Source organism: Cryptotermes secundus, unplaced genomic scaffold (assembly GCF_002891405.2).
Source record: "Cryptotermes secundus unplaced genomic scaffold, Csec_1.0 scaffold1759, whole genome shotgun sequence".
Taxonomy (NCBI): Eukaryota; Metazoa; Arthropoda; class Insecta; order Blattodea; family Kalotermitidae; genus Cryptotermes; species Cryptotermes secundus.
In genome coordinates this window covers 50,749-73,269 of record NW_019720605.1, presented here as the reverse complement: position 1 = coordinate 73,269, position 22,521 = coordinate 50,749, and the positions used below count along the sequence as shown (strand labels likewise).

At 41.7% G+C, this 22,521-nt stretch overlaps 1 protein-coding gene across 1 annotated transcript in view; it reads left to right on the top strand.

Annotated features, from left to right (window-relative positions):
* The window catches only part of LOC117282036 (elongation of very long chain fatty acids protein 1-like), a 43,818-nt gene that overhangs the window by 5,352 nt on the left and 15,945 nt on the right, over nt 1-22,521 (top strand). The window contains exon 2 of the mRNA XM_033753966.1: nt 14,084-14,274. Within this exon, the coding sequence (XP_033609857.1) occupies nt 14,089-14,274 (186 nt within the window). The 5' untranslated portion in view covers nt 14,084-14,088. The remainder of the gene's footprint in view (nt 1-14,083; nt 14,275-22,521) is intronic.

Sequence of the window (22,521 nt, the reverse complement as noted above, 5' to 3'; positions counted from 1 at the left end):
TTTTTCATTATTATCCGGAATTTCGAATTACTCGTAGTATTAAAAGTACTTTCCAGTACTTTGTCCAATGAGAATTCAATAAGTTGAAGGGTTTCTTCATGGGAAAAGGCTGTATCATTGTGTTCAACAAAAGGGTTCACAATCCACATAGTTTGCTTCCGGGGATCCTCATCTTCGGGATAATATTTTTCAAACAACAACAACAACAACAACATCATCATCTTCAAGTGGGCTGCAATAATATCTGAAACTGAATTCTGTGAATAGAAATCATCTGCTTCCATAATATAATCTGAGTACGACTGAAATATTTCATTGTTTCCTTTTGCAATCACATTAAGCCAGAGTTTGGGTTTCTTTTTGAATGATTCGATCTTGTTCCACGCATTAAATATTGTTGTATCTGGACCTTGAAGTTTTAAATTCAACTCGTTCATGTAAGAAAATATGTCGCTGAGATATGCCAGCCTGGCTACCCATTTCTTATCCTGGAAATAATGGGACAGGTTACTTTTCTTATCAGTTAGAAAGAGCTTGACTTCCTTTTGCAGTTCATATAAGCTCTTGAGAACTTTACCGCGGGACAACCAACGAACTTCCGAATGGAAAAGAAGATTTTGATGATCAGAGCCCATTTCATCGCACAATGCTTTTAACAGTCTTGTATTTAAAGCACTGTTTCTATACAATTAATGATCTTAGCAGATTGAGACAGGATTTCATTAAGCTCGGGTGTCATTTTTTTGGAGGCCAGGTTTTGCCTATGAATATAGCAGTGCGTTGACACTAGCCCGCCATATCCTTAATTTTAGTGACTAAACAAGAATGTCTACCTGTAAGACAGGCAGCGCCGTCAGTGCAAACTCCAACGCAATTTTTCCATTCGAGACCTCTCCCTTCAATGAAACCATTTAAAACTTTGAAAATTTCACTGCTGGTAGTGTGCGTAGGTAATTCAGAAACATTTAAAATGTCTTCCTTCATGTCACTCTCGTCATGGTCAATATATCGTACATACGTAAGTAAAATGCTGCTGTTCTGAATATCTGTAGTTTCGTCCAGTTGTAATGCAAATAATTTCGATTTTTTAATTTTTTAATTGACTTGCGTTTCTGTATCTTCTGCCATATCAGATATCCGCCTACCAACTGTATCATTCAACAATGTGATGTCTTTCATTTTACTTGCCGCAGACTGGCCTAATACTTCATTACAAGCAGCAGTCAAAGAAGGCTTAATGAGTTCTTCCCCAGTGGAATATGGTTTTTTACATTTAGCTATCAGTAGTGATATTAAATAGGATGCCGTTAGAAGTGAAGTGTCAGGTTGAAGCTTGGTAAATAATTTTCTTTTTTACTTTAAATGCATCTCTTTTACGCATGAAGAATTCAATGGGTTTGTTGCCTAGATCTGAATGTCTTGTGTTGAGGTGTCGGGTAAGTCGCGATGGCTTCATAGCTTCATTTCCCAGAACAGTAGCACAAATGACACATTGAGGTCGTGGCAGTTGGTCAGTGTTAGGGCATTGTATGAAACTAAATTTTAAGTAGCTGTCCATGTACTTACGAATAGATGCAGACTTTTTCTTCTGTGTGCTGGTGGTTTCCCCTTCATTTTGTACATCCTGAAGATAGCTATGTAGGCTTGAGGTGGATGAATCACTACTTGTTGCGTCACAAACACCTTCAATACGAGATTTATTAACACCAAAATTAAACAAAGTCCCCTGTCTCTTATTCATACTAAAATTAAATCACTCAGGTTTCGAAACAAGCACTTACACATTGCAATGTGGACTTTCGAAGAAACAGTATTCAGTATCACTAGATCTGAGAACCGGATACAGACTGCTTTGATCTTCAATTTCAGTGGAAACATTTTCTTTATACTTCCTTACTGATTGGTCACTGACATTTGCAACACAGATGTTATTTCGCTCAGTTCTGAGAACAGAGGATATGCCGCCCATTGTTGTAATCGGCTTGCAGACAATTTCTATGACTGGTCATAAACAGCGGTATTGCCTTTCCCGGATGTTGAAAGATCTGGATGTCTGAAAATTCTCGATCATTCATGAATACTTCCATGTTTAAAAATATGCAGCTTGGTCACTGACATTTGCTACACAGATTTAGGTGTTCTGTGTCTGAGCTTCTCGACACAAATATTATTCTCCTCAGAATATTTCCACTATAAAATATTTATTCATGAAAAATGCTTAGACAATGAAAATGACAAATTCCAGAAGAGCCTCTCGCGGCCCAGTAAAATTGATGCCAGGGCCCACTACTGGGCCGCGGCCCGGCGGTTGAGGAGCACTGCATTTGAGTACAGTGATGTTGGGAGTGTGTAATTTAGTGATACTTTTATACTTCCTGTGGTATAAATCCGTTGCCAGGAAACGGTTCGTGAAGAATAGTGTAAATAAGCTGAGACGATTAATGTGGAGTGATTTGTAAAGTTGAAATTTACAATAGTGTTATAATTACTTATAATTACGGCCTGTAAATGTCAATAAACACAGTTGTCAATCCGAACCCCGTCTATAGTCACTAATACACGTGACGGTATATTCTCCTGGAATAATTAAATCATGTTTCAGAATAAGAAACTTTTGTAGGACCAATAAAATTTGTACTCAGTTTCGAATATTACAAATATTGTGACTGATAAGAGTCTGAAAAATTTTCCAACACTTTTCACGAAATGAGAATATCTACCAGAAAAGACGCGTGTCATGCAGACTGGTAGGGTACTCAGCTGTATAGTAATGACTTCATTTCGCATACAAAGGGAATCAATCAAATAGCAAGTTTATCTACATACATAGAAATGTCGACGTTCACTGTTTCAGAAATCATTTCTTCGTTCATTATCCCAATGCAGAGAATTCCAGCAAACGCCACCAAGTAAAGTTTGCATCTTTAACAAAGAAGTAAAATTTCGTAATTAATTTTTATTCCGAAATTTCAATCACATTATTCGGATCGATAATGCCCAAGGCATAAGCTCACAATACGCACAAGTGTTTCACGCGGAGTATCGGTTGAGGGCAAAAGGGGCTAAAATCTGTACGAAACAAATTGTTTACTTTCTGCAGTGCTGGGAACATAGATCTGAATAATACGATCACACATCTACCCCAAAACAGGCTACACTTTCACATCTTGAACGTTCTGTTGGAAATACGTTCCCTTAGCAATGAATTTCTTCACTTGTGGTCCGAGTTTACTTACAGACTAGGTTAATACTGTTTTAAACTGGTATTATAATTTTAAGACTAAACCATGGAGTTTTATTGGTTTTTTTTGTTTGGTGCGCAGTATGAAACAGAGTGCGTACAACACTCTTTGGAAGAAGGTACTTTAAGATGTAGCACACAAAACTCCACGGATTCTCTGCTTGCAGCATACTAAGCTTACTTGTGGCCGGTTCATACACTGCACTTCAGGAAAATAAAGTTCGAAACATATAGGACGGTCGTCTTGCGGCACCGTTTATCTGTAAATCATATATCTGTTTAATGAAGAAAAGTCTGGTTCTGCTTTGGTGAATATTAACAATAGTCACGGGTTTTCTAACCTAAGTTTCTCAGAAGGTCATTGTATTTTTGAGGAAGGTAACCACCCCCTCGAGTTACACACTGATTGCTACATACATAAATTTATAACTTGAGCTGTACAATTGTTCGCTAGCATAGTTTTAAAGTTGTTGCGTTATCCAAGGCAAATGAATAATTTCAAACAAGAACTTGTTGAAAAAGATAGTTTGAAGAGCGCAGATGTAAAGACTTTTACTTAATAAATGTAAAATATGTAACGTAGTAACAGGCAGTGCTGCAAATCTGGGCTTAGATGACAGAATAAGACTAAAATACGTTATATTAATATGTTAAATAATATATTTTTAGTTTCTTGTGGTGGGGTAAGACCGAGTCCACTTGGTACGTCGGTCACTAACTGGCCTATTGTACTAGCCCCGGATGATGATGATAGCCCAGGAAGAAAGGTGAAAATTGTATATGTACATGTGTCCTATTCCGGTTTCAGAGATAGAGCTATTTCACTGTACAGTACACTGTACACTGTGCAGAGGAGCAACACGCCATGTCCTCACACGAGGTGCACCGAGATAGAGCTGTTTCACTGTGCAGTACACTGTACACTGTGCAGACGAGCAACACGCCATGTCCTCACACGAGGTGCACCGAGATAGAGCTGTTTCACTGTGCAGTACACTGTACACTGTGCAGACGAGCAACACGCCATGTCCTCACACGAGGTGCACCGAGATAGAGCTGTTTCACTGTGCAGTACACTGTACACTGTGCAGACGAGCAACACGCCATGTCCTCACACGAGGTGCACCGAGATAGAGCTGTTTCACTGTGCAGTACACTGTACACTGTGCAGACGAGCAACACGCCATGTCCTCACACGAGGTGCACCGAGATAGAGCTGTTTCACTGTGCAGTACACTGTACACTGTGCAGACGAGCAACACGCCATGTCCTCACACGAGGTGCACCGAGATAGAGCTGTTTCACTGTGCAGTACACTGTACACTGTGCAGACGAGCAACACGCCATGTCCTCACACGAGGTGCACCGAGATAGAGCTGTTTCACTGTGCAGTACACTGTACACTGTGCAGACGAGCAACACGCCATGTCCTCACACGAGGTGCACCGAGATAGAGCTGTTTCACTGTACTGTACACTGTGCAGAGGAGCAACACGCCATGTCTTCACACGACTTGCAAGGTGCATTGATGTTGACAGTGGAATTTTCGAAAATGCATTATACTAGGTAAACTGTATCAACTTTGTCACCTGAACAGTAAATACCGGTATTAGAAACAGTAATATATCTTTCTTATCAACAGTTCTGGAAGTGTACAGTGACATAGCGGTATTTGGGAAACCGTTCGGTATAGGACACATGTATATATAAAAGTTTTTGCTTAGTATGACCGACACTATGCCCTCCCAGAATATTGGCCTTTCCTCGTGGGACTCCCTGTATATATGTATATATGATGCCTATATACTCGTATCAAGATGTTTCCAAGCGCATGTACGTTGAAACCTTTCTGGGGGTTAAATGGTAGAATTATTCCACATAAATGAAATTCCAGCGTGTCTGAAAGTCCTAAGCCATGCTTGTGAATAACTGAATTTGTATATCTGTAATAATTTTTGTTTTAGATTACGATAAAATCTCGTAGTGTATATAGTCTTCACATTCGTAGAGTTAGTTGGGAGTGAGACCACTTGGTACACCTGCCACTGTTTGTTCTACTGTACCAGCCCCAGCCCCGAATGCTGAAGGTGGTGATGATAGATAAATAGATAAGCCTAGGGCAATTCGTGGAACGAAAATGGGAGGGAAAATAGAAACTCGAAGGAAACCTGCACCACTGCCGCTTTGTCAGCCACAAGTTCCACATGATCTGCCCTGAAATCGAACCCAGGCCGCTACAGTGGGAAGCCGGCGACTAACAGCCAAACTATGGCGCGGCCGTGTATATAGTCAAAAACCTTAACTGAATTAGGTAACTTTCTAACGAACTCGACGGAGGAGATTCGTTCTTGAGAAGCTAACTGTCGCTCAGCTAGTAAAAATTCCATACTTTTTGTGGAAGCTGAAGGTTTATTGTAATGCTTACTGCAGACCGCCAATTTCGAGATACTCTGTAACTTCTGGTTAACCCTCAGCCTAAACTCCAAGTTGGAGGATCACCGCTCTTCGGCTGTGCGTCACTGCTTATTTAACATATTTGAAGTTGCCACCATACTTGATGGCCATCTCCTCTATTTGCATAGGCTACCCTCCAAATATATGATTGGCTGCCACAGTGACAGTTCATCAGACCGCGTTACCCAAGAGGCAGAACTCACCGAGTGACCAATAATTCAGGATACGTGTAAGTTTCCTGGTTCTAGTGCATGGTTTTCTGAAATATTTAATATTTATTGCCATATTTACCGAAACACGGGGAATATTATCTCAGTTTATTTAAGGACGACTATTCCACTTCTTGCTTAAAATTACATAAATTACCTGACATCCATAATTCTTCCAATCATAAGAACCAATAACTCCATTCCAGGAGCGAATTTTCATTGCGTATGGGTGTTGAGCCTTAACCGAAGCATATACCAGCCTATATGAATACTGATAATTAGGCCTCATATTTCTAAAAGCAAATTATGGATTAATATCAGTTTATAAAAATTACAGCGGCTAGTGTAACGCATAAAATCCCATTCTCCTGTAGCAGTCTTAGTGACAACGACATAAAAAATTTCTTCATGAGATAATTTGATTCTGTGTACAATGTTTCTTCATTTCGTTACCAGAAGATATTTCTGAATGGACAAAGAAACGGTCTAATTTCTATAGGCTTCCTTCTCGACGCATTTCTGTTCGTCGAACCAGAGTCCGAGTGCAGTAATTGTTATGACTGTAGCAGCCCAAGTTAGAAGACAAGTGTGGAAGAAATTATGTCGTTAGAATGAAAATTCGTTGGTTAACCAAACCTAACCTATTTTAAGCTAATTAAGCTAACCTAACCTAACTACCGTCTTATGGCTTCCTGTTCCGCGGAAGGATATATGAATTGCACGAAGCTTCAAGGAGGACAAGTCGATGTGAATAAAGAATATTATATTTTAGCGTCCTGTTGCACTGATTCATGTCCATGATTTATTCTGACCGTCTTACAGTGCATACATTTATTCACCTTACTCTTCTCTCTTGCACTACATGTTTCAGCACAAAAGTGCCATCTTCAGGTGCTTTTCGATGTACGTCGAACTACTTCATTGCATGCCCTGTTGTCTTTATACTAAAATAACTAAAATATATATTCGTCATATATATTGACAAATTTTAAATATTAAAAATATTAAAACTGTTCAGGATTTGTCATCCTTATGTCGTATCTCGATGACAAATGACAAATGACAAATCCTGAACAGTTTTAATATTTAAAATTTGTCAATATATATGACGAATATATATTTTAGTTATTTTAGTATAAAGACAACAGGGCATGCAGTGAAGTAGTTCGACGTACATCGAAAAGCACCTGAAGATGGCACTTTTGTGCTGAAACATGTAGTGCAAGAGAGAAGAGTAAGGTGAATAAATGTATGCACTGTAAGACGGTCAGAATAAATCATGGACGTGAATAAAGAATATCAACACGCAAGCGTCACACTAAATTTATTTCTACAATACGCGGTCATTTCCTTAAGTTTCAGTCACATGACCGTTATCAGGTGGCAACTGCACATGAAGTACACAGAAAACACAAGAACTGTCAGCAGAGTACAAATTGTTCCATCAATATACAACGTTCTTAGTTTCAGATTGTTTGAGAATGAAATAATAAATCAATTTTAAATTTAATATAGAATTTAAATGTAATATACGTAGACTCAATTATCAAAATAGTAAAAAAGTATCAAATGATATAGGTATTATTAAGGTTTAGCGTACTGAGTATGGAGAGCTACACTATCAAATATCCACGGGAAATGTACGCTATATTTACAGATAAGTTGAATTTGAAAGAACTGTAAATCCTGCACTAACCGTAGCGTGGAGTGAGGTCCTGCGTGTAAAACTTGAGTGGATACACTACCGCACTTCAACGTTCACAACAGTCGACCTACTGAAAAAGAGGAACAAATGCTTCATCATCTCTAGGGTTTTTACCTTTTTTATTATTCTTAGTGGAGTGTGACTAAGTTGCTTGTACTGCGGCCACTTCTGGTCTACTGTACCAGCCCCGGATGAGAGATGAGGGTGACTTTGCAGCAATTGGAATGGAGATGGGCAGGGGAAACCGAAGTACTCGGAGAAAACCGGTCAGAGCGCCACTTTGTCCACCATAAATCCCACTTGACCAGCCCCGAGATCGAACCCGGGCCGCCGCGGTGGGAAGCCGGGGACTGACCGCCTGAGCTACGGTGCGGCAGACTGTGAGGGCGATGTTCACGAAGATACAGGAAAGCAAAGAGGAGCAGCGCGTGCTCGTCTCCAGGCGCCAAACCGTGCACGCAGCCTTGATTTAAACAGTACATTCATTTCCAGGTCCGGAATGCGGTGTGAAGCTGAAAATATTTGTAATGAGAAGGGGGGAAAGTGGCTGAAACTGGACCTGTCATTCATTTCGTAATGAGCGAATTTTGTCACGGAGACACGCTTATTGTTCAGTTACTAGATTCAATTACACAGAGTGTACAGTTCTATTTACAAAACAGAAAATATCCCTGTCCAAATTCAGCAATAAATTTCAATCAAACTGTGCAATGAGATTAAGGATGTTTGTTTGGAATTTCTGTTAGAGAATGTCACATTGGAAACATGTTAACCTAAGCGTAAATACAGACATAAAACAAAACAAACTCCGTGTCCTGTAGTCAGCAAGCGAACTATACCGACCGTAAGACGCCGCTTGTAGGCGAAGTTAGTGCCAACTTTAGCGGACAGAGGCTGTCGCATGGTCAGCGCAAGAGAACTCCACGACCGTTAGTTTCGGTATTCTAGACCGGAGCCGCTATTTCCTTGAAATAGCTCCTCAATTATAGAAAATCTGGTAGTTCCGGGAATCGAACCAGGGACCTCTGGATTTGTAGTCACGAACTCTGACCACTAGACCACAGAGGCACAAGTCAATTTAAAGATAATTTTATTATAGATCCAATTTAAGTTGGTCCCCTGTCACCACGGCATGGCGCCTCCTCTGGTAGCATATGAAAGAAACGAACTGCTGATGTGATGAGTTGATTTATGTATACTGGATAAATGATCGGGGATAGGAGAAAAGGGATTTAAAAGACCTTCAACCTAACAGACTAACGTGTTACGAAATGCTGTACAGGGCACTGATGAGGCGGTGTCGCTTATGACATGGTCGTCATGTACGAGGTCCGAATCATGTCCCCGACATTGATTATCCTGAGTGAAGTTGTCCGTGGTTTTACTCATTCACACCAGGATAATGCTGGAATAGTACCTTGAAATAGGCCACAACAGCCTTATTTCAAACTCTATCCAATTCATAGTCCATGAATCACCCTACCACGGAACGGTGCATAGCCTACGTTAAGAGACGGCGTTGTTAACGTAAAGGGCTCCATTAATGAAGCCTCGCGACATGAAGACGTATAGGCAATAGATGGTCCTGAAAAAACAACGTAACACTTAAGGAACTGCAATTTTACGCAAGTCATCGTGAAGAAATTAGGTAAATGTTTCGTGCATAAACAGAGGGCGCAAGAAGTGTCATACACAATCTGCTTGCTGCCTGCTTCATGCTGGTCTATTGTTTGGCTTACTCTCCAACCCTGAAGATGGAGGCGATATTCCTCTGAAATGTCGGTTCACATACACCGGACTACCGGTGTTATGTCCCAGAAGATATAATTATGCATAGTGACCGCTGTGAGAAGCTCAGATCCAACATGAACACAAACAGGATGCAATCTCACAAAATTACAATATGATTTCGCTTCGTAGAAGAAATCATGAAATTAGGAGGGAAAATAATGAGACTGAGGACAAAAGGAAGCCAGAATCAGTTGCGCTGGAGCTGATGATAAAGCAAATTAAGGAACTTTCGGCATAGCAGAACAAGTTTAAGTAGCTGAATTCCGTGCACACTTAGCAAGGTTAGAAGAGGATGGAAGGAGGAGGTCAGTAGTTGTAATAAAGCGGGGTAAGATATAGGACAAGATGACTAATGATCAGAGAAGAAGATTAGGGTCTCTGTTATGTGAACCCCCACCCCAGAGACCTTGATGCGCGTTTGAGAACAGAACCTCAATAGCGTGTGACAGTCAAGCCAATTCTTTATGCATATTTGGTAAAACAACATGAGGCCAGTGTGTTTCCTTCTTCCCTCCATAACGGTCCCTTGATACATAAGTAGCACACAAAATATGAAAACTCTGTCATTCAGCCTCCTCCAGTGTTTGGCACACGGCGAACCGAGCAGCGCGCTGCCGCAGGCGCCGAGCTCAAGAGGAGTATGTCAATTTATAACTGTTGGGTTCTGCAATAAGCGCAATCATATTAAAGGAAAGAGCACTAAATTCTGGGAAGTAAGGCCGTGTAACCGACGTTTCGGAATAATATTCTTCAAGGTTGAAGAGTAAGCCACGTAAGTAACCAATTTGCTCAGCATTCTTAAGCTAGTGAATAGAAAACGGCCCATTTGTATAGACATAGAGCTCGAATGGTGGAGGAAGGAGAAGTCAATATGTGTACAATGCTAAGAGCCACCTGCATGTAGATAAATTGTGAGGGTGGGAAATGGATGACTATGGCTCGGAACCGTGCCCAGAGGTAGGATTTGGTACTAACAATGTTGACACCAGGGTCTTCCTATCAGGAAGATAGCTCCTTCAAAGAATACAACGCTACAAGAACAAAGAAGGCGTAAAACATGAACTGGACTTCATTAACAGGTTGATGTGCTTCTGGAGACGGTGATGCTTGCAAAAGCAAAGTAGCGCACGACAATAATGAAATCAAAATTGGTTCAAGTACAGGCGAGTAAGCGCCAGTCCGTTACTATGCACCTTTCACAAAGTATAAGAAACCTTATTTGGAGGCCATGTCTGTCTTTATCGCCCGTCTGTTCGTCTTCCTGTGACGTCATATTAGCCGCTAATCCGCGGAATAAACTTGTTTTAATATTCCGCCTTGCACACTCTCGATAAAAGTTGCCGGGCAGCTTCGAGTACTTTATGTAAGGTCATAAATGAATTTTTCAATTGCATCAAATGCGTTTAATAAAATTCTGGTCATATTCTATGTGAATAAGCGTATCACTGCTCGGAGAGTTTTATTTCAAGTGCTTTAACTTATTACAAAGTCCACATTACATAAGATCATAAATTAACATTTTTGGCTCAGGACTATTCACATTCAGGCGTGGAAGTGCTTTGTATATCAGTCAGTCATTTCAACTTGAAGCTACGCGTGTCTATTATGAACCCAACACTGCATAACGCGTCATGTTTTAACCCGTTTCAGATTCTATCACAATTCGATATTATGAATTATTTTGACTTTTAAATATGAATTCTGCTTGCATTATCTGATATATTTTATTTTTTGATAAAATTCCGCCTACAGACTAACTGCAAGTGAATTTCAATAATCGGAGTTACGAATTTCGGGTACGAGATTAGCCTGCAGAACATACTTTTTGCGATCCTTCTGAAGGGAATGGCAGATCAATGGCATATGAGTGCAATGCACTTACGAAAAGTTCATCATTTTTTCACGNTATATATATATATATATATTCGTAGCTCTTATGACTGTACAATCCAGCAATTTAAATCGTAATTTATATTCATTCAATTAACAGGTAACAGCATGTTCTGCACATATGTAATTCACGTGATATAGTATATATATTTCATTGTTGTTAGTTCGTACCAATAAAGCGATACGACATGAAATGGAGGATACGTTTTCGACGTCGATCTGAAATGCGTAGATAGATATATCGCGTGATTTCTTGTATAATAAAATGAATCGTGTTTATTTTAAATGATGAAACTATGTACTCCATCCATTTAAAATTATCACGAATATTTAAACGAAACTGGAAAGAAATGTTTTATTAGTCACATCAGCAGCGCAACGCAAATAAGAGCAATACACACAGAGATGCTGGGTTTTCGGACTTTGTCCATCGTCCGGATTTTAATAACTAAGAAAAACACGACGTTTCGGAAACTGGATCTGTTCCCGCCCTCAGGTGAGGGAAGACACCTTCTCTGTTGGGTTTCCGAAACGTTGTGTTTTTTTTCTTAGTTATTTAGAATCCGGACGATGGACAAAGTCAGAAAACCCAGCATCTCTGTGTGTTATACACCATCGTCAGAACCCTACAGTATCTAAGAGTAATATAGCCTATATTTTTTCGAGATTGAATTCTGTTACGGCCTGGTTATACAGTTTAGAAGTTTCTAATTACAAGTAAAACTTTCCACTGGGATTTACATGCAATCAATAAAGTCAATATTCAGTGTTCCAGGCTTGATTTAATTGTATACTTGAGGAGAAATGTAAACATCCTTAAACAGAAGAACTATGCGGTATCGACATAACGACATCCAATATCTGCACCTACACCTTGGTCTTCCCAGTGGTCTCTTTCCTTCTGGCCTTCCCACCAATATCCTGTATGCATTCCTCGTTTCCCTCATTTAATTTAAAGAAATATTTTTGTCTCAAATTTCACGATCTGAAATCCAGACATCCAGACACCCGTAACTTACAATTATTCACACAGCGCCCATATTTCTTCCCGTGCCATGATATAAAGAAATACTGATTTTACTTATTCCACAACGGCATATCAAGTACTGTGGAAATTCGTCGTGAGCACATGTTTACACATACGGACAGTGAAATAATAGAATGTACTTGAAGGTTGACTGGTGTTTCACGCACCCACCTGGTTTAATGTGCTCGATTTGAACTCCTGAATATTGCATTTATACTGTGACATGACAGCCGGATTTCGAATAGTAGAGTCAGAAAAGACGGCCGTTGCTAGACAATGGCTAGGTAGACAAGTCTTGGACACAACGAATACGCACGCAACAATAGAACAACCGTCGTAAACGGTGTTTTCTATAAGGTCCATGCAGTACACTTCACTGAAGGTTAGTCGCGAGTGGTAGGCCGACAGGAGTCGTCACTTGTAGTTGGTGGCGCAGCTTTTCTGTTACGACATTCCCAATGTGCGGGCTGTTGTCATGGAGAATGATTGGCCCAGCCTCGAGAAACTGAGGTCGGTTTTTGTGCATTTTTCTGCGCAGATTTTGCATAAAGTCACGATAATAAACTGCTGTGACACTTTTCCCGCATGGAACTCTGTCTGTCATGATGATTCCTTGGTGATCACAAGCAAAGATCATCATTTGTTTGACCTTTGATTGAGATCGTCGAAATTTTTTTGGTCGTGGGGAAGATGGACCTCTCCACTCGTTGGGCTGTGATTTCAGCTCCGGTTCGAAGTCTCCAACCCACGTTTCATCAATAGCGACAAGTCGACACAAGAATGCTTGACTTTCAACGTCGACTCTTTGTTTCAGTAAAGTTGCAATGTCAAGGCCTTTCTGCTTCTGTTCAGCAGTCAAACAGTGAGGGGCCCATCGAGCAGAAATCTTTGTCTTCTTTAAACCATTTATCAGAAATTGGAATATTGATGTTGGTGGAATCCCCGTGGTTTCAGAAAGTTCCTCACATGTCGCATGACGATCTTCTTCAAGATCATCTGACACAAGTTTCACACTTCGTTCATCTGTTGATTTTTTCGGCCTTCCTGGCCTTGGATCATCGTTTATGCTCACATGACCCGGCACGAAAACGACTAGCCCAGCGAGAAACTGAACTACGGTCCACTGTTAACTCGCCACAAACTTCACTTAGAGCACCGTGGATTTCTGTCGGGGTTTTTTATACGTAAAGTTTCGATCTTAATGTACGACCCTTGATCTTCAACAGTCACCATGTTCGAGAACCGTGCAGGCTCCATGTCTAACTCACGTTATTTAAGAACAGAGCACATTATAAATGAAACAAAATAACGCGCTTCTTTCTCAAGCCCTGAACTGTAACTGACGTGAGGCTCACTGCTGTTGCGTCATCTAATCTGCAGTGTTGCCAACCTGTGCATTATTTATGAAATGACCCACGTAATTAAGAATCCAAACTCAGTGTCTAGTCACTTATACGCGACAATGTGTTTCAGGGTCAAATATTGCATTGGTGTTACTTGTTTGAGCGCACATTAATTGCAATATCATGTCACAAATGCTACAGTTGTTCTTGTTCACTACAATCCTTCAACTGTAACATTCTGTTCAAATTCACAACATTTCCTTTCCTGTGTTTTCTTCATAACCTCACGATTTCATGACCATGCTTCACACTCTGTATTTGGATTGACGAGTTCTGTTCCTCTCCTTCACTTCAGCTTCACTCCTTGATTAACCTGTTTGTTACATTTTTTAAAACGTGACGGCTTTCTTTCTGTTGTTTCAGATCCAATGGTTGATACGTGGTTTCTGATGGGCAGCCCAGCGCCCATTTTGTGCATTGTGGCATCTTATCTCTACTTCGTCCTCAAACTTGGGCCCAAACTAATGGCTTCACGTAAACCCCTCAATATGAAACCTTTTCTTTTGGCTTATAACTTCTCTATAGCCGTCCTAAGCCTCTATGTTGCCGTGATGGTAAGTCTATGCTTATTTTGAATCTTACCATCTGATTTCCCGTTCTTCGCGTGGAATACGAAGAACATAGAGAAGCCTCAAGAATTTCGGTGAATCATAAACAGTTCTTCTGCTTGTAAGACACTTATGTTTAGCTTATACGATGGAAATGACAGTATGCTGTTATGAAACACGCTTCTTCGGGTGTCAAAATATTCGATTTCCATTATTCTGAGGCTTCTAGCTCATTCCAATTTCCTATTATCATTTTAACGCCCTGCTACACCCTTAGCCTCTGAGCAGGTTTCCATCAAATGTTGTTGGTGGAATATTTCACAGGAATGAAAACTGGACATGCATGCCAAAATCACAGAATTTTTACGAACAGAGTAAACTTCTGATTATCCCCTCCTCTCGTCGGGGCGCAGGCCCCATTACAAAACACGTAAAAGCCTGGAAAGATAAAATAAACTTTCGAGAAATCCATTTATCAGTTCAAACCCAGTGCCTAGCCACTTGAACGTAATATCTTATACAGAATCTGTAGGTATGATTGTTTATAACACGTATGACCCCTTGCCAAATTTCAACTTGCTAGCTCCAGTGTTTCATAAGTTATTGCCATCAAACCGAAAACTAAATAGGCCCTATAGATTTCATGCGGCTGCCATGTTATTATATTATATTCTACAGAATATAATGTCTTAACAATGGTTAATATTTTCAAAGTTATATTACCATTCACCGTTTTAGGTCTCTGGATTAATTGGCGCTAGCATTGCTCTCTTTTTTTATATACTCGTGTATCCGCCATGTTGTTATTGCCAACCAAATGAAACTAAAAAGTACGAGGATATGGGTGCTCTCTAATGGCATACCTTCTGTGCCAATTTTCGTATAAATCCATCAGCCCGTTGAAAAGATGGAATGTGTGGACATACTGACACACAAAAAGAAATTTGATTCCAGCTGGATGATTCCTACTTCCGTTAACATCGGAACTGTAACCTTCCGGGCAGGAAGAAAGCACATACTGATTACATACGAGTAACAGACTTACACAGAAACGGTATCTTGATAATTACAATTACTATAACACTCAGAATTTGCAGGTCATGTAGCACGAATGGGGGAGACGAGGAATGAGTATAGGATATTGGTGGGAAAGCCAGAAGGAAAGAGACCACTGGGAAGACCAAAGCGTAGGTGGGTGGACAATATTAGAATGGATCTTAGAGAGATAGGATGGGATGGTATGGACTGGATAGATTTGGCTCAGGATAGGGACCAGTGGAGGGCTATTGTGAACACGGTGATGAACCTTCGGGTTCCATAAAATGCTGGGAAATTCTTGAGAGCTGCAGAATTGGCGGCTCCTCCAGAAGGGCTCAGCTCCATGAGTAAGTAAGTAAGTAAGTAAGTAAGTAAGTAAGTAAGTTCCTCGGAATTCGCCGAGTTTGTGTGCTATATCTGCACACAGTGCGCTTGTTCGTATTTCAAGTGTTCTTTACTGAGTAAGAAAATACTCCTTATGTGGAGGTTCTGTCTCCCTGTTACCTAGTATCTACATGGGTGACTCCGACAATCAGTTTGCGGGAAACTCAGATTTTCAGCTATACCAATCGATAATAAAGCCTTTCTACCTAAGCGTGCGAGAGCACTCTGTAGCGTAGTTGGTTGAGGCACTATGCTACGAGCCAGAAGGTCATCAGTTCAAGTCCCGATGACGTCACTGGATTTTTTTCAATTGACCTAATCCTTCCAGCCGCACTATGGCCTTGTGATCGACTCAGCCTCTAACAGAAGTTAGTACCAGAAATCTTGGCGGTAAAGGGCGGCCGGCGCGTAAGGCTGACAACCTCACCGCCATCTGTGAGCCGACTGTCTAGAAAATGTGGGAGCCTCGACGTCTCACAACCCTATTGTCCTCCACGGCCTGTCACAAGGATACCTTTACTTTTTTACTTAATATTCCATTTAAGTTCTTTTAAGATTCTCGCATTTTTCTCCAAATGTACCATTTTGTTTTTCACTTATGGTATGAAAAAATATTTTCACACTTTTATAAACCATTTCAGCTACGAAGTCCACAAAATGTCCTTCCGCGTATCAGCCCGTGAAGCTTAAATCCGCTACTGCAGCCAGAGTCTTACGAAATGAGTGCAGTTGTAAACAGGTTTCACGTCTGGAAGAGTAACGAACCAACAACAATGGAACGCAGGTTTGAAGCAGAAAATAACGGCGCGTTACCTTGTATGTGACCCAGTACAGAAGGCTCTAGTTTAACAGGCGGCAGACTGTGTAGGGGCGCCGGTTAGAAAACTGACTTCTGTGTCCTGTATCAGAAAATAATTTTCATGTCAAATCGCTTCTTAAAATTGAACAGCTACAAAGCAAAGGGAGCTTCGGTTCACGTTTGATTATGCACTTGGAAAGTCTAGCCTCTTTCTTTGTTCGGCTGTCCTTTGTAATCTGTAGAAACGGCACAACAGCATCTCAGAAGTCATGTTCATCTTTCTGCCAATATCGCTCGAGTAAATTACCCTTCTAAACGCATGTGTCGTTTTATAAATCCCAATTAACAAGCCAGTTATGTCGCACACAGCTTCCTTAAGCTCCGCCTCCTGCCCTTCCATGCCAACAGGAACTACACTCGGTCAAAGTTTTGGTTACCTGGTTATTCGGCTTTTCTTACACAGTGCTACAGTCTTCTTGTTTCAGTTGGGTCTGACAAGTCAAATTCGAATGTCGACGGGGTTTCCGGCTGTAATGGCGACTTTTTATGTGGGTTTTCCTCAATCTCTCCAGCGAATGCAGCGAGTAAAGTAAAAAAGTAAAGCTATCCCTGTAACAGCCCATGAAGGCCCATAAGAATGTGAGACGTTGAGGGTCCTACATTTTCTAGACAATCGGCTCAAAGATGGCGGTAAGGTTGTCAGCCTGACGCGCCGGCCGCGCTTTACTCCCCAGGAAAATTATTCAGTTAATTCCTGGTACTCATTTCTGTTAGAGGCTGAGTGAACCCCAGGGCCATAGTGCGGCTGGAAGGATTAGGTCAATTGAAAAAGATCCAATGATCTCATCAGGACGTGAACCCGCGACCTTCCGGCTTGTAGCGAGAGTACTTACAAACAGATCGCGATCCCCTCCTTCCAGATCCCAACCCATTCACAACTGCAGGCGCCACACAAGCCCTGCATCAGGAACAACATCGCAACAACATCCTCATTCGTTTAATCCCACATTCATAATTATAACAATTTACCTCAGTCGATGGACCGCCTCTGTGGTCTAGTGGTCAGAGGCCCTGCCTACAGATCCAGAGGCCCCGGGTTCGATTCCCTGCGCTATCAGATTTTCTGAGACGTAGTGGGTCTGGAACGGGGTCCACTCAGCCTCGTGAGGATAACTGAGGAGCTATTTCAAAGAAATAGTGGTTCCGGTCTAGAAGCCTGAGATTAACGACCGTGGGGATTCGTTGCGCTGACCACGCGACACCCTCTATCCACTAAAGTTGGCACTAATTTCGCCGACAAGCGGCGGTCGCTCGGTCGGTATAGTTCGCTGGCGGACTATAGCCAAGGAGTTTGTTTCGTTTCTACCTCATTCGATTCTTTTATCACCGCTGAGGTCGACTCAGCATAGTTGGACAGATAATGAGCAAATATATTGTTTAGTACGCTTCCGTGAGAGCGCTGAATGCGTAATTAGGACGTCGTGTATGGCCGCGTGTTGTTTAACTACGCACTGGCTTGGGCGGCCTTCTGTGTGAAAAAATGCTGTCAGCCATTATGCAGGGACGGTCTATGCCGGTGTGGGAACGTCCTCTGTGACCTGGTCTCGAGAAATACTGTAAAGGTGACACCCTTTAACAAGCCGCGACTCCATGGCTTCCTGGTCTTACTCGTGGAGAAGATGCATACAGATGCACGCTTCTTCTGGGGCTCTTGTCTGTGCAGCGGGGGACCAAGCGGAGCGCTAGGTGGATGTTCTGGAGCCGACACGTGGACTCACATACAGGTGCACTGAATCCTCACTTTAACGAGCTCCTCGTAAGGACAAACAAGTCGGAAGTGGTTCCCAAACCGTAACGGAGAAGCACAGAGATGGGAAAGACTATTTGCACCTGCTCACACCAGTTCTTCGCTTCTACCCTAAAGATGGAGGCCGTAATTTCTTCCGAAACGTCGGTTAACACAATACCTACACGGCGCCACATCCCAGAAGACTGCTCTCTTCATAGTCACCGCAGTGAAAGCCTCAAATCTTACAAGAGTTTAAATACTCGCAATTCTGACGGAAACAGACGTGGCCACTCCTTTCATGGGGTGGTTCGGATGTTCACATGTAAGCGGGATATATGTAGGGCAGGGAACCTAGCAGCCACTTCAGGATGGACCCGCTTATTATTACATAAAATTTAACTTACCACATCAAAGTAAGAGACAACGTTTATTGCCAACAAGTTTATCCGGCGCTTAATTATAAGTAACTAAGTACCTCGTCATGACAACGTCCAGGGAATGAAGGCACAGCTCCGTCTGTCTTAACCTCGGCACTAGATGGAGGGTAGTGGGCAGCTTCAGGCTCCTGCTGTTCTACCCCCGAGGGAAGCTGGCTGGGTCTCTTAGTAGGTAGGGACGCTGTGGAGAAATGAAAAATCTCTTCCTCCTTGCAAAAATGCAACCCCGAGTCCTTGGACGTCCAGCCTAGCCAATATATGGAGGGAGGTGCTCACCTTCGTTGACCAGTTCACGGCGACCGGTGCACCGCCGGCTGCGAGGCGCATACGAATAGTTCCCGTGATTCAATATGCCTGTTGCCGATAACGTTCGAAATGAAGCTGTTACAATTGATACATGAGAGGAGGTGTTGAAAATGCTGTCCCTCTACACGTAGATACATTTTTATTATCACCCCTTTAGTTAAAAACACAGGTCCAACAAATCTTGTTGCACTTCCAGCGCACCAGACACCAGCTTGCACTGGATGGAGCCGGACTTCGTGGGTTAGATGTGGATCCTGTGAACTCCAGTAGCGACTATTAGCGTACTTATGTATCCCTACAGGAGAAACCGCGCTCCATCACAAAAGAATGCCAATTGCGGATGAATCTCAACTTCGACGACAGGCTGTAGAAACCAAATGCAAAAATGAACCCTGGATCGTGAGCCTGCAAGGCATGGATTACTGCTGTTTTACAGGGTCTTAGCTTCGGAAATTTTGTGTTGCCCTTCTTGCTCTGACACCCCAGTCTTCTCAGCTATAACTCTGAGTGATTTTGTAGGTGTGTGTTCAAGTTTGGCCCCTGTGTCGTCTAACTTCTCCTCAGCACTCACTCGACGCTTATGCCCTTCCTTCTTGTCTATTATCAGTTCCGTTATTGCAAGTTGTTCACTAAACTGTGAACTATTTTCTGCTGATAACACTATCGTTATGAAACTTCCGTCGAAATTTTCGCCGACACTGTCTACCAGATCCCTATTTCACGTGGGCGTCATGCAGAAATATGCATTGATCCGAAGCATACAACACCATTACGGAACACACTGCTCACTAATTTTAACTGATAACAAATGACTAATGGAGCTAATAACTGCTGCCTACTGCTCACAAATCATAAACAAATTCCCAAGCATGAACCACACTGCTCGCCGTGAAACATAAAGCCGTCAACGGTCTAGATAGTAACTTCCTCAAAAAGTTATCACCCGTCAGACACATTTATTCTTCGGAGAAATTTGTATGCGCCTCGCAGCCGGCGGTGCACCGGTCAACTAAGTTAAGAACCTTCCTGTAGAATGAGCTACCCCGCATCACCGAGCTTATTAACATATTAAAGGTACGTTATTACATCAAATTAAGAAAACCTCGCCTTTACACCTTAGTTTTGGTCTGTGAAGCAGACCTCATGGTAGCAATATCCATACTGAGTAATAAAAAGCATTCCCTGAAATAATTTTATTTCTTGTTCATTATTAATGTCATTCATGTTTTAAACATTCTTAATACTGCGAGGGTGTTTGGAGAAATATAAATTTAATGCTCATGAGAAATATACAACTAAGTAAGTAACTCCATGGAGCTGAGTCCTTCTTCACGAACCAGTAGTTGCTCAGCAACTCAAAATATTCCTAGTATTTTATTGAACCTGGAGATTCATTGCCGTGTTCTCAAGAGCCCGCCAATTGTTCCAGTCGTAAGCCAGATGAATACAGTCCGCTTCTCTAAGATTACGTTTAGGGCCCTCATACACACACAGTTTGGCCTCCAGTTCGGTCTGCACAGTTGAAGACTAAAAGGCAAAACTGACGTGTATGGTGCGGCCGACCGGCCAATCGTTTGCACTGTTGGCCTGTGGGAAACCCGTCAGTCCGTCAGTCCGGCCTGCAGGACCGTAGCACGTGACGTGTGCGACTCAACATTATAGGCTGGAAGACCGTGATTGTGGCATGAAGCCTGCCGCTTTATCTGCGCGTGTATGGGGGGTAAACTGTCTCAGTTTTGCCTGTAAGGTCGATCGGAAGGCCAAACTGTGTGTGTATGGGGGGCCTTAGTCTCATTCTCCAACCGGCGTCTACGTCTTCCTAGTTGTTCTTATCTTCAGGTTCTTTTACCACAATTCTCTAGCTACTTCTCTTCTTCCACATGCGTGCTATATACCCTGTCAATCTCATCATCCTTGACTTGATCAATTCTAATTATATTTGGATAAGAGTACAGGTTAGTTAGTTAGTTATTGGAGAGGGTGGGTTTCCCCATGCACTTAGACCTGTATTGGTCCATTGTGCTTCCCTCAATGATATTCTACCAGTCTCTATATCCTACTGGTACTGGTGCTTGCCATCAGTCCCGCCCAGCCAGCGAGACCGGCTCTACTAGCTGAGAGGTATCTATAATGCTTCCCCCATCTACCAGAGGCCTTAGAGACTATTGTTGGGCGGGAAACGTCCTGGAATTTGGCTCAGTGGCCTCATTTGGAGATATGAGGTTCTTTTACGTGCCGTAAAGCTACGACACGGGACCCACGGCTTAAAGTTCCTCCCGGAGGACTTGTTCCCTGAATTTTTCCGCCCTTAAAAATTCGAATACCTCCGCCGGGTATTTGAACCCGCGTACTACGAGTCATGAGGTGGGAACAGAGTACAGGTTACGAATCTCCTCATTACGCAGTTCTCTTCAGTCTCCTATTATTTCATCCATCTTAGATTAAATATTCTCCTCAGTGCCCTGTTTCCGAACACCTTCAATGTATTCTTCCCTTAATGTCAGAGACCAAGTTTCACACCCATACAAAATTACAGGAAAAATCATAATGCTACATATTTTAATTTATCTTTTTTCCGATAGCAGAAGAGAAAACAACAATTCTTAATTGAATGGTAGCAAGCACTACCAGATCTGAATCTCGTCTTAATTTCCTCAAGAATCAAGTTCTGGTTTACTACTGTCGTTGCCAAACAAATTAACTTTGCCACATTTCCGAAGTACCTATTAGCTGCCTTTCTGTTTAGACTTTTCCTTGCATTCTGGTGAAAAGACATCAACATATACGCTTAGTGGTCTCTGCATTACTTCCGAACTAACCTTTTAACTAGCTTCGGTAGTTTTCTCACGACATTTATGCTACCGCCCAGTAAACTTTCATCATCATCATCATCATCATCATCAGACGAAGAGCTAATGTCTCCAATTCAATTTCAATCCCACCTGGTTTTCTTGAACCTTCCTAATGGTGTGTTGTAAAGCAAAGTTTAAAGCAACGACAGTAGGGCATCTCTTTGTTTCAGACTATTTAGAAGAGGAAAGCATCAGGCAAATCTTTATCTTTCTGAACTTTCATATGTGTATGTGTTTCATTTAAACGCATTCTAATAAGCACAATCATTTTCATGGATACCCTCAGACGTAATGAGAATATTGTACAGTACTTCCCCCTCTCAGCTGAACCAGACTTGCGTGAAGTCCACGGGTAGCTGATGCACCACAAATATTACCCTTACTTCGAAACTCACAGTGGTGAAGCCCAATAATATCTTCTTCATATAAATGTACTTTTGGGAGAGTTTTATATGTGTAAAATTTCAAATAAATTTGATATACAAATAATATAATGTAATAATATACCTCGATAATTACAACGGCCAGTTTTATAACTTTTCTTGTAAACAGGCATAATAAAAGACTCCTTCCACTGCCGATACAATTCCTCTATATTAAAGCATGCTGCATTCTGTGTGCGGAATGAATATGATTTACTTGCAAGGA